At 35.7% G+C, this 13322-nt stretch overlaps 1 protein-coding gene across 10 annotated transcripts in view; it reads left to right on the top strand.

Moving 5' to 3' along the window:
- Nucleotides 1-7765, top strand: part of CHD6 (chromodomain helicase DNA binding protein 6) — a 147082-nt gene extending 139317 nt beyond the window's left edge. For all 10 annotated transcript variants that reach the window (XM_087929195.1, XM_087929198.1, XM_087929193.1 and 7 more), the window contains one exon: nucleotides 4799-7765. In XM_087929195.1, coding sequence (XP_087785321.1) covers nucleotides 4799-5701 — 903 coding nt within the window. In that variant the 3' untranslated portion in view covers nucleotides 5702-7765. The remainder of the gene's footprint in view (nucleotides 1-4798) is intronic.
- Nucleotides 7766-13322: the final 5557 nt, after the last annotated feature.

The raw sequence follows: 13322 nt of genomic DNA, 5'->3' as shown, positions 1-13322 counted from the left end.
TCCATTCATAGCCCGATTGTTTAAGACCATAGAGGCTCTTCTTTAACAACCAACAATTATTATTATTTTCACCTTTAAAACCAATAGGCTTTTTCATATATACAGTATGTCTTAGTGGAGCATGCAAGTAAGCAGTTTCCACATCTAAATGGTTAACTATATATTTCTTGCTTGCTGCCCACACTAAGGCTGCCCTTAATGTTGCTGCTTTAAGACTAGGTGCAAATACTTCATCATAGTCATTGGCACTTTGTCTAAAACCTTGGGCTACTAATCTTGCCTTATGGATTATATTTCCATCTTTATCAGTTTTTATCTTAAAAATCCATTTGCAGCCAATGGGTTTTATATCACCAGGTAATCTCACATTTTCATATACTTTCATATCCTTCAAGGATTTCAATTCCTTATTCATTGCTGCATACCAACTTTCCTTCTCTTTAGTAGGATACCTTTTTACTTCATCCACAGTATTTGGAACTCTATTTACCTGGCACACTGTATTAGCCTGGTATCTATCAGGCGGTCTAGAAATTCGTGTAGTTCTTCTGGGAATTACAGGGCTTGTATGAGGACTTTTTTGAATTACTACCTGTTCCTGTTCCTCATCTTGCTCAGCTATTGGTTCTATTTCTTCTTCTATGGGCACAATTTCTTCCTGTATTTCTCTCTTTACCTTATTTTTAAAGTTACAGGGATACCTAATGGGATTTCTATAGGATTCAATAATCACTTCTTTATTGTTATCCTGTTCTAACTTATCCCATCCTACGTGCTCTAGAAATTGGGCATTGGCACTACATAACACCTTAGATGTGCCTTTCTCCCAAAATCTATATGCCCTATGGTTAGCTTGGTAACCAACGAAGAAGAATTGTTTAGCTCTGTGTTGCCCTTTACGCCTGAGTTGTGTAGGGATATGCACCCATGCTGGTGCACCAAATGTGTGCAGGTAACTCAGATCAGGCTTCCTGCCATGCCACATGGTGAATGGTATTTCACCAGTAGTTGAGTTAACAACGTTGTTCAATATGTTATTGGCACACATTGCAGTCTTCCCCCACACAGAATCAGGTAATCCAGAATCAGTTATCATTGTTCTAACCATTGCCTGTAGTGTCTGGCCTCTTCTCTCTATAAATGCGTTGTGTTGTGGTCTGTATGGTGCAGATTTCTTGTGCTCTATTCCAGCTACCTTTAATCTATTCTGGAATTTGCTATTAACAAATTCCGTACCATTATCTGTCACCAGGGTTTTTAGTTGCCGTTTAGTCTTTCTTTCTGCAAACTTTAACCAGTTGAAGAAATGTTGATATGTTTCAGTTTTGCTTTTCATTAGGTAGCAAAACCCATATCTAGAGTAATGGTCCATAATGCTCAGTATATATCGAGCACCCCACATACTGGGTTTCTTTGGACCTATAATGTCTGCAAATACTACTTCTAAAGGTTCTTTAGTTTTAAAACCATTTAGCCTATTTGCAGGCAATATTTTACTCTTATCTTCACAGCAGACATTACAACGCAAATATTTATCACAGGGTTTTAACCTTATTCCTTCAGATAACTCTACTGTACGTTTTAGCATTTTAAAATTTACATGCCCCAAACGCCTATGCAATAAATGGATACATTCATTATGAGGCTTTGTATTGTTAAATACAGTCTGTGCCTCCCCTTTCTTACTATCATGTAATACATACAAAGTTCCATTTAAAGCTGCAGTTACCCTTTTGTTATCTTTATCAAGTATGCACTTATTATTCTTAAATGTAACTACATAACCTAGTTTATCTAATACTCTTACAGAAAGTAAATTCATCTTTAACTGTGGTACATACAACATTTTTATATTCTGGTTTAAACATGGACGGTATGCAATACCTTCACCCTTGGCCTTGAGGTGCCAGCTGTTAGCGAGTGATTTACGTTGAGAGCTTGTAGACATTTTTATAAACTTTGTCTTATCTCGTGGGATGCACCACTGTCCACCACCCATAAATCATTCTTCACATCACAGTTGCTAAACGTGGCTAGTTCAAAGGATTTCTTTGGCTTCTTTACATTCTGGCTTTTTTCTTTTCTGCAGAATCTTGCCAAATGTCCTCTGCCTCCACAATTAAAACACTTTTTAATTGTGTATGCCGTCGAAGATAAATTCTCTTCTTCCGGGTGCTTTACTTTACTAAGTTGGTTTCTTTCAAGCTTTGAAGATAATTTCACTTCTTTATTAGGCTTATCTTCTCTCAGCTGGTCACGTTCAAACCTTCTTCTGGCTTCTTCTAATAGCCTGCCAGTAATCTCGGTTACTGATAAACTGTCTTTTGGCAATACCTCTAAAGCAGTCACAAAATCATCATAGCTTCGATCCAATGAAGACAGTATGATGTATACTTTTTGCAACTCATTAAATATAAGCTCTTTTTCTTGTAATTCATGAAAAATGCTTTTCATACAGTTTAAATGAGTTAACATGTCTCCATTCTTCTCAAGATGTGTTCTAAACAGCTTCCGTGTAAGATTGATATGAGCTCCTACACTGTCTCGAACATAAATCTTCCTGAGACTCTCCCAGCAGTTAGCAGCATTTTCCTCTCCACGGATATGAATCAGTTGCTGGTCAGAGAGAGTCAGTCCTATGATGCATAAAGCCTGCTCATTCTTTTGTTTATAGTCTTGTATCTTTTTGGCATCCTCTTCAACAGTAGGATCTAAGTTAGATACATCTGGTGGGTTTGTTATTATGTCCCACAAACCTTCTCTTCGTAGCAGTAAACTACATTTCATTGACCATGAAACATAGTTTGTTCCATCTAGTCTGGATATCATGGACAGACTTGGCAAATTTACTTGTGCCATTGCTCCTCAGATAAATAACTATTCAACAAACAGTTTGTTTTTACAGTAATGAGCAACTCACCCCAACTCTCTCTGCTATAACCTGGTTAGTTAGACTGTGCTCACTGCTGGGCCCATAACCAATGTTAGTGTTTGGGGACAAACCCCCAAGCAGAGTGCACAGCAGCAGTCAAGCCAGGCAGCCAAATGAGAGAGAGGCTGGGCCCAAGAGTATACACACACTGGAGACAAACACACTGTTTGTAGTTTTAAATAGTTATTTAATTCATTTAGAGTTTAAGCATTGTCATTCAGTCCATATGTCATTTTCCAATATATCCATCCAGTAACTTAGTTCATTAACTAGTCAGTACAAAGTCTTTATCTGCTTGTAAATCTTCTCCTTCCGATACCTTTCTCTCGAAGACAACGCTGAGTATACACAGGATATCAGCTCACCAAGTAAACAGTCCTTTTGTTCAGTAGAAACGGTATCAAGCACAGTAGCCAACAAGCAGACGTCTCTAACAGGAGTAAACAGCAGGCAGCAGACAGCAGAGAGACCAGGACCAGTGACCAGGAACCAGTAACCAGGAAGTGTTACGTTTCTCTCACTGCTTCTTATTGCTGCTTGCAACCGCATCCTTAATTATCTAATTACATTGCAGTTTGGTGCTTAAAGCTACAAACACTTAAACCTAGGTTTATATATTTAGTCACCCAAACCTAGTTGGTGTATCCATATACCCAACAATATGCAACTGCAATACTATTTTAATGATACCCCTGAGGTATACTGTATTTCCCCATGTATAAGCCACCCCTTTTTTCCAAAATTTTCAAGCCCAAAAAGTAGGGGGGTGGCATATACAAAGCAGGTACACTTTTTATACGTGAAAAATGCATAAAATAATAAAGTAGGAATAAACTGGTTTTCCAGCAGTATGCTATACTTTTTTGTAAAAATTGTACGTGATGATACGAGTGCGAGTACGCGATAGAAATGCATACGCTAGGCATCGGCCTGAATGCTTCGTTCCTACTCTCGTTCCGATGCGTAGATTGCTAGCGTCGCCCGCACCGCTTTCGGCGTCATGACCAAAGTTGTAGATCTAGACGTCGGTAATTAAATATGAGATATACTGAATGGCCAAGTTGTCAGATTGACCTAAGTCACATTTATTTTAACCACTGATCATTTGAATAAACCACCACTGAGTTTACACATTATGTTAAGCCACAAAGTATAATACAGTACTTGGTTTCATACAACATGTTAAGCCAAAATGCAAATATTATGGCTTGTCCTTATGTATAAGTGAATCATTTTTATTTAGACACGTAGCTCAACAACCCCTGTCAAACTGCCTTTTTGCACTGATGCTTCATTTGTATGAACAGTTAGCCAAAATATCAAGTAATAACTTAAATTATTTTTTTTCCTCACTAAACTCTTTGGATTTCATTGAGAAGGTATTCTATGATTCATATGATTCCTTCTATTCAGGATGTCATCCATAATGCATTGACAAAATAATGTCAAAAGTTTACAATGACTGCAATAATATTTTTGGCTAACTTTTGAATAAGAATACAACATTTTTAAAAGAATTAGATTCTTCTTGAAATGAGTGTGTAAGGGACAGAATGAATAGCATTCCAGTATAATGGAGTATAATCTGCAATAAAATAATTGAGGCTGAAGTTCCAAATCCACTTACTTAGAAATAAGTTCTGTTTAATTCAGTGGGGAAGCTCTGAGTAGATATGCATACCATTGACTAGTGTGTGAAAGGATCCTGGATTAGACTGCTTTCCTAATCCAATAGCACTTTGTCTCCACATTGTCCATAATGATGTTTGAGACTGTAGGAAATACAGCTAAGATACTCATTAACCTCAGAGTTTCATTATCCTTAGCAATAACTTGTGGAAATGTTGTTTTGTTTTCCATTCTCAGGGTTTTTTACCTGAAAGCAAGTTTAATCGTATTCTCACTGAGCCTGTACTCCGAGATGTTGGACCTCGACGAAGAGGAAGAAGGCCAAGAAGTGAACTCTTTAAAACTCCAGGAATAGGAGCAGATGCTTCGTCTGGAATGGGACCATTATTCATGAATGGACTTATAGCTGGAATGGATTTAGTAGGACTTCAGAGTATGAGAAACATGCAAGGCATTCCTCTGGCTGGACTGGTTGGCTTTCCTGCTGGATTTGCAGCAGTACCTGCTGGTGAGGATGTCAAAAGTACTCTGAGTATGTTGCCAATGATGTTACCAGGCATGGCTGCTGTACCACAGATGTTTGGTGTTGGAGGACTTCTTAATCCATCAATAGCTACTACTTGTACTTCAACTGCTCCAACTTCATTAGCAAGCACAACTAAAAGTGGTACAATACATTCAGAAAATGAAACTGAAGACAAACAGAATACCCAAGGTTTAAAAATAGAAACTGTTTCTGAAGACAAATTGAGTCCTAATTCATTTTCTGATCAGTCAGAACCTGCAATAACAACCAGTAGTCCTGTAGCCTTTAACCCCTTTCTTATTCCTGGAATGTCATCTGGATTGATATATCCCTCGATGTTTCTTTCTCCTGGTATTGGTATGGCCTTGCCAGGACTTCAACAAACCAGACACTCAGAGGCAACAAACCTAGAAAGTCAGAAAAGGAAAAAAAAGAAACCTAAAGGGGAATTAGCAAATGTGGAACCAGAAACACTCTCAATATCTGACAAGGAACATGCTAACAAGCAAAACTGTACAGAACAAATACCATATGTGTCAATGGAGCATGAACGTGATGTACCAGCAGAGGAGGAGGAAGAGGAGGAGTTAAAAGAAATTAAAGATATCAATTAGATTTTTTTTGTTTTTGTTTTCCCTGAAAATAATATTGTGGCTTGTTTCTCATTCCATAAATATTTGTTATTGCTCTTTGTCCCCACCTCACCTTCATAAAAACTGTGTTTCTGTAAGTAATATTATCTACCTAATTCCTGGTAAGAAAACTATGGTAACATTTTAATAGTTGCAAGGTCTTGCCATAGAAATAAGCAGTGTTCTAACATTAGTGTGGGAGGAACAGAATTCTGGTTCATTTGTCCACTATTCATTCACCCTTCCCTTCTTTCAAACATTAGTAAGGTATCCGATCATCTCTAAAACTGGTCATCCCTCCCTTCTTCCAAATAATAGTAAGTAAGTATGTGGTCATTCCCCAAACTGCTTGCTTGTGTAAAAGAAAAAAAATCTGGTAAAAGAAAATGCTTCTTTTAGAGGAAAACACAGAAGAACACAGGAAAAGGTTGATGTTTTTACAATGACACTGAATTTAAAAAAAAAAACAAATCTTGTATTTTGGAGTAAAAAGCACAGCTATAGTAAGTGCTAATGTGTATTTTTTGATTTAAAGTATTTCCCTATTTTATCATGTTTACTAGAATAGTAGTATAGACAGAAGTATATAACTAATGATTGAAATGCATATATTCATTTCTTTTTTTAAGGCATTAATAGTAGATATATAATTTCTTCCTGTTCACACTACAAAGTTTTGGAAACAAACTGCTGTAAGGGGAAAGATTACTTAACTTTTATATTTCTAAAAGAAAATCCTGTTTTATGTTTAAGATGCATTTCAGTTTTTTTTTTCTTTAGATACCAAGCCCATTTCAGCTCCTGCTGAGAAATTTATGCACAACTTAACCTTTATTAAAAAAAAATACAGTGGCATGAAGAGGGTTATAATAACTACCAATTATTTTTTCAACTTTGTACTACCCATTTCTCACAAAGGCACTTGGCATTTTTCCCCCAGGGAAGAAGAAAGCAGTGAAATTTTCTTAAGTGGGAACTGGACCTAAGTTTTAACATTTTTTTCTTTCTTTGTGAAAAATTTGAAAACTGATTTTTTTTAAAGCTGTGGAATGGATTTTTCCATCAAAGTTGGCCTTTGGCAGGGATTGTCAAAGTTTCATAACTTGGCTTTATCCTTCATTTCTTTATCAGACTGTGAAAACATTTTTGCTATTTCTTTCCATTCCTCTTGAGCCCTTGCACTCTTAAATGATATTTCCTAGCATCTCCACATATACGTTTGTGTTTTAAATGAAACTGTTTAAAATCATACGCCAATTTTTAACATTGAATTGCACCCAAAAGCATTTCTTACATAGTTATCTTTATTCCCACTCCTGTGTCACTTTTCTTTCACTTGGGCTTATTCTAATTTATAGCTCGTGATTTGAGACTTGAAAAACAATGTGGTGCGATGTTTAAATGGCAGACCATTTAAAGGGGCTTGGGAGTGTTTGCTAGTATTCGGTTTCACACTTGGTTTGTCACAATTTACTGTATTTTTTTTTCCTTTTACCGTTTGCTAATTTATCAGGTGGTCCAAATGTTTTTGACAACTATTTCAGTTTGCATTATTTATTTATGATGCTTTTTTCATTGTCTTTTATACATTTGGGATTTTAAAGTGTGTACATGTTAAAATTAGCATCTCAAAGAAGTCTGTTACCCATGAATTAAAATTAAGGCTGCATGTTGCGGTGAATTTATACTATTGGGTTGGAATCAATATCAACAAATTACACAATTTGGTTACACTGTTGTAGAACAATTGGATAATATTATAGACCCTATTTAATACAGCTGTATAGGACAGATACTGTATGACTATTGACAGATTTCTTAGAAGTGCTGCTATCTCTGTTTGACTAACATTTTGTTCAGCTTTGCCTCCAATGGAAGCAAAGAGGGTTTTTTCAGCTGTTAAATCCAAAATCAATATAATTTATTTATGTAAAAAAAAATCACTTGATATATTTTTGAACCTTTTAAGTGCTACTAACTTTTTATTTAGTAGAAAAACCATGTACTTGCCCTAAATCCTTAAAATACAAATGCTATAAAACTTCATATATCTTGAAAGCCTTACTGTCAATGGATGCAAATCTCTATCTGGAGTCTACTTGTAATATATACGAATGTGTGGCAGGGTTACATTTATAAGGAACAGGGTTGAAACTGAATTTTAGTTTGTCAGCATGTTCTATATACCTTGTCCTTTCTTTTTTAATGTATGTTTGTAGGCTTCGTTTGACTTTCAATATGTGATCATTTTGCAGTGTGAAGCTATTCTGGCTGATTTACAGTGAAAGGCATAAATGGCTTTTTTCATATCCATTTTAAAAACATATGCGAATTTCTCATTTACTTCATGAACACTCACACCAACATAAATCACCAAAAGATGTGCTGTTAAAATAAAGTGTCTGTGCTTGTACAATGCATAGATTTAAAGGTCAAAATTTTAATTTTTGAATTTAGTGCCTATATTATGTGTTTCTTTTTTTAAAAAAACTTGGCTGAGCCTTGCAAAAAAAATGTACATATCTTTTTCTAGGAAATTTATTTCTGATTGTTTTGCTTGATTTGGAACTAAACATGAATTGCCTTTTTCTTAGCATGAGCACTGTTTTGGCCTGCAGCTTTTCTTTCTTTCATATTTTCTATCTGATTGACCCAAGAATACCCTGCTGCGATAACTCTGTAATGGTTAAAAATAGCTTAGGGTATTTCTCTGATTATAGAATATTTACACATAATTCAAAAAACTAAACAACAGTAATATTTTTGAGCCATCCCATACATCGGATAGTACTTTTCCATGGTGAGAAGCCCAAGCTATATAATTAGAATATTTCTAGTTCGTGTATCTATGGATTTGCAAAGAAGTTCACTATTAGGATAATCTTCTAGTAATTCATGCATATCATTCACTGAATTTGCACAGCATGTTTTAACTAGCAAGAGGAAAATGTGGTAGTTTCACCAGCTGAGATCCTGAGAATCTCTTTGAAGAATGTGCTACAATGAAGATGCCAATAAATGATTTCGATATTAAATTTCCAAAAGAAAAATCACTAATGAACATGCTTGCTCTGATTTCTTAAATCTGTTATTTTTTTAAGAACAGGAATAGTATACTTGTGTAAGATAAACAGGTTGTCATTCAAAATCTGTGTGTGCAATAAGTTAACCAGAATATGAAGTTTTAAAAAAAACCCGAATCTTGGATGACAGGATTTAATATAAAAATAAAGTTGTTATTTAGAATATGCTATTTAAGCAGATATCTTTCAAGAGAATCAATTTCATTATAGGCATGCATTGTAAAATTTGTAATATATAGTAATCACTGCAATAATACATCAACTACACTCAATGTTTTAAATGAAAAAATTATATAAGAAATTTGAAGCTGGATAGGGACTTGAATTGAAGCTCATCAATGGACTTTCTCTTAAAGAGAAAGAACCTACGAGGTTAGTTCCATTATTTATATCTTAATTTGATCCAGCATCAGCTGATAAGCTACTCAGTTACTGTCACGTTTGATCTGAATAGAAAACTTTTGAGTATGATGAACTTTGTCACTATCATCAGAGAAGGGGTACAGAAATCTTGCCAAGCATTAATATTGTTTGCTTAGTGTTAACATAGCTAAATTTAGCAATTATAGTTTATAAATCATATTTTCAGAGTTTTATCATGATATATGAATTCTCATTTGCCCCTTGTTCGGTGACTCACAACTGAGGTGCTATCTTCCTGCTATCTCAACAAAACAACAGTTTATCAGAATAAGGTTGAGTATTTACTTCCTATCTCAAAACAGGAAGGAAATGTATCTAAAAATACCATTATTACTGAGAAAAGATTCCACATTGTGAACCCAAACCTGGTCTTGGAACCAGCGTCAAAACTAGGCAGCTTTTTAAATAGCAGATTATATCACATTCCTGCTACCTCTACCTCTCCACCCTGCTGGTCTTATCTTAAGCTCTTTGAACAAGGTAAAGAAGGGAATTTGATTTTTAGGAAAATAAAAAACGCAAGTTCCCTATATTTCAATTGATCAATTACTGAAATTAAATCTAAAAGCTTGTTGCATATATTCAATTTGCCTTAGCTTCAGATTTCTGTTCAGTTGGAAAGCATTCTATGCAGGGTTTAGTTTCTTGAAAATGGGGAGAACTGTGGAAAAAAATTCAAAATCATTAAAAACATTCCACAATCCAGGTGAAAATTTGTGTGCATGTTTAACTTAAACAAATTTTAGAGGGCAGTCAAATTAATTTAGAATATTAAAGTACCCTAAAAGGTATAACAAATGTGTTATGGCCTAGGTAAATGAAGTACAACAGTAGTACGTGCAATTCAGTTGAATAATATAGTAATTAAAGCACCAAAAGGTTCTAGGTTCTTAATGTTTTCTTTTTCTTTTTTGATAATGTAGATTGACAGCATATAGTAAGAACATTCCCTAAAAATTCAGCAGTACAATATTCTGTTTCTTTCGATTATAGTTCCTTCGCTATGAATTATTATTTTAAAAACAAGTAACCTTTATATAGAAACAGGATAAGGATGTTTTTGCCAATTCTTGGACAATGGAATTATCAAATCCATTAATAAAACAAGTACGCAAAAGGTGACATGGATGACAACAGAAAGAAAGAAAAATTACTTGACTTAAAACACCTGGATCCACATAAGACTTTTAATAGGCAGATATTTGTTAATAAAATTGACAACTCTTTTGTATATAAGCAGCTATTTTGGTATTAAATGTAGCATATTCTCTTTTCCAAAACTGGCAATAATTTTTCTAATCCATGTGGTTCTCCTTAGATCTCTATAAATCCAGTAGATGTTTCTAGATCCTTATTACACCTATCATAAATGATTTTTTTAAAAATCATCATAAATTACCAAGAGTATTAAAAGGGGGTGGGTTATATGTAGGCAATAATTTCCAATTTAAAAAAATATAAATCATATTCATAGATACCTTGATAGAGTCTTGGACCATGACCATCAAACGTACCAGTAATTGTTGGTAAGGGAATAGCTGATGTTCCATTTGTAATCTCAATTGTCATGTATTTTTTACAATGGAAAGCTGGTTTCATTACTGTTAATTGGGGCATCAAATTTGTTTCTTTGTCCTTTTTAAAAACTAATTTTTATTAAAGTTTTTTTACAAAATAAAACAGTACCAAGTTAAGAAAAGGGGAAAGAAAAGTAAAGTAGATGGGTGGGTTACAGTGATGGTGAATTCATCCTTGTCAGAGGCTGCTGGTTTGCTCCCTACTCAAGAAGCCATTCCTGGACCCTACTATGCTGGACAATTTTTGTCCAGTCTTCCACATTCTCTTTCTAGGAAAGGTGGATGGAAAAGTTGCAAAAAGTTCTAGAAGACCCTGGAGAAAACAGATTATCTGAACCCTTTTCAGTCTGGTTTCAGGCACATATCTGAAACCAGGCTCATAAATATGGGCCTGAAACTGCATTGGTTACACTCAGGAATGATCTGCGGCATGAATGGGATGGAGATGGTACATTCATTCTTGCTCTTCTATGACCTCTCAGTGGCTTTTGATACTCTCAACCATGGTATTATTTTGGGAGTTGGGCATGTCAGCATAATTTTGTGCTGGTTCACCTTCTTCCGAGGCTGGTCCCAATCAATTTTAATAGGGAGTGAGAGGTTCAGCTCATGGCCCCTTCTTTGTGGGGTCCCACAGGACTCAATGCTACACTCCTTTTTAATGTCTACAATGAAACCACTGGGTGAGATTATCCATCACCATGGGATGTGGTACCACCAATACACTGATGAGACCCAGGTATATATCCTAGTCCCGGATATAGTGAATGATACAGTGGATGTCCTTTCATAGTGCCTGGAGTCTTTCGGGGTCTGAACGGGAAACAAAAGGCTTCAACTGAACCTTAGTAAGATAGAGAGGCTGTGGTGGACCCCTCTGTATCCAGGAGTTTATCATCTTTGGTCCTGGATGGGGTTGCATTACCCCAGACAGACCCGGTCTATAACTTGGGGATTCTCTTGGATTAATGGCTCCTGCTCAAAGAGCAAGAGGCAGCTATGACCAGGAGAGCCTTTATCTAATTCTACATTGTGCACCAGTCACTCCCTGGACAGAGAGACTCTCCGTTGGTCACTCATGCTGTGGCTATTTCCCAATTAGACTATTGCAATGGGCTCTACATGAGACTACTCTTGAAAAGTATCTGGAAGCTTCAGTTGATGCAGAATGTGGTCACGTGAGCCATACTGAGTCCTCAAAGAAGGGCATAATACCTTTGCTATGTGAACTGCACTAAGTGCCAGTTTGCTTTTCAAGTTCAATTCAAGGTATTGGTCATCACCTATGGAACCCTACACAGCATAGGGCCAGGCTATCTATGGAACCAGCTTTATCCCATCACATCAGCCCCTTCCACTCATTCTAGCAGGGAAGGTATGCTGCAGACTCCGTCAGTCAAAGAACTTTGGTTGACAAGGACTAAGAAGAAGAGCTTCTCTGCTGCTGCCCCTGCAATGTGGAACATTCTGCACTTAGCCACCAATATCTTGGCTTTCTGCAAAGTGGTCAAAACTTGACTATGCAGCCTGGCATGGGGGATAGAGTCCCTCACGAATGTGGGGCTGCATAGCCCTATGAGACAACCCTGCTTCCCCCCCACCCCCCCGTCTGTATTAACATTGGCTAACCCATCTTGGAATTTTTCACCTTTTGAATTTTTATTATATTTTTTATAATTTTAAAACTTTTAAATCTTAATTCTGATTTTAATGTTAATTTTATACATTGTTATATATTGATTATATTGTACACCACTCAGAGTTCCTCTTTGAAGGAGATGGGAGGTTAAGAAATAGAAAATATAAATAAGTAAAAGTAATAAGTAAATAAAAGAAAGAGACAGAAAAAGAAAGAAAAGGGACGGAGAGGAAAGAAAGAAGGCTTTGATCTTTTTTACAGCAGTTATAATTTTAAATATAAGCAGCATTTATATTTTATCCTATCTTAGGTTACATTATGCCTGTTTTTTCTATTTTCAGCAAAATGGTGAAAAGTTTCCAGTCCCTAACAAATATAGTTATTGACTTTTCCTAACCAAGCAAGTCAAATTTGTCATCTTCTTTTTCTTTGTTCTCTTTGTGGTTGTATGTATTTGTGTATCCAATCCATTTTTTACTTACATCTTAATCAATACAGTATACCGTGACCATCTTAATACATGAATTTAGGTTTTGTCTTACTTGTAGAATAAGTTGGTCTTCAAACTGCCACCACTTATTTATTCTTCAAATAAATCAACACAGCTGGTCTTCCAGAATGTGTTGAAATGAGAACATTCTAAATAGAAATCACCCCATCATATAGTCTCAGGCATTACACAAACCAATTGTGCTTATTAAAATAACAACAGTAGCCATGCGAGCCACAAGAAGTAAGTCTTAGATTTTATTCAATAATGCCAACTTTCAACTTCAAAGGTTTTTCAGCCAAGTTGGCTGGAGAAATAAAGGGAATATGGCTACAATTATACCATGCCAGATGTGTTCTTGAGTGGGATGACTCCAAACATGGAAACTTGG

Source organism: Pseudonaja textilis, chromosome 3, assembly GCF_049901715.1.
Source record: "Pseudonaja textilis isolate UNSWEBS1 chromosome 3, rPseTex1.2, whole genome shotgun sequence".
NCBI lineage: Eukaryota > Metazoa > Chordata > Lepidosauria > Squamata > Elapidae > Pseudonaja > Pseudonaja textilis.
This window is presented reverse-complemented; position numbering and strand designations above follow the sequence as displayed.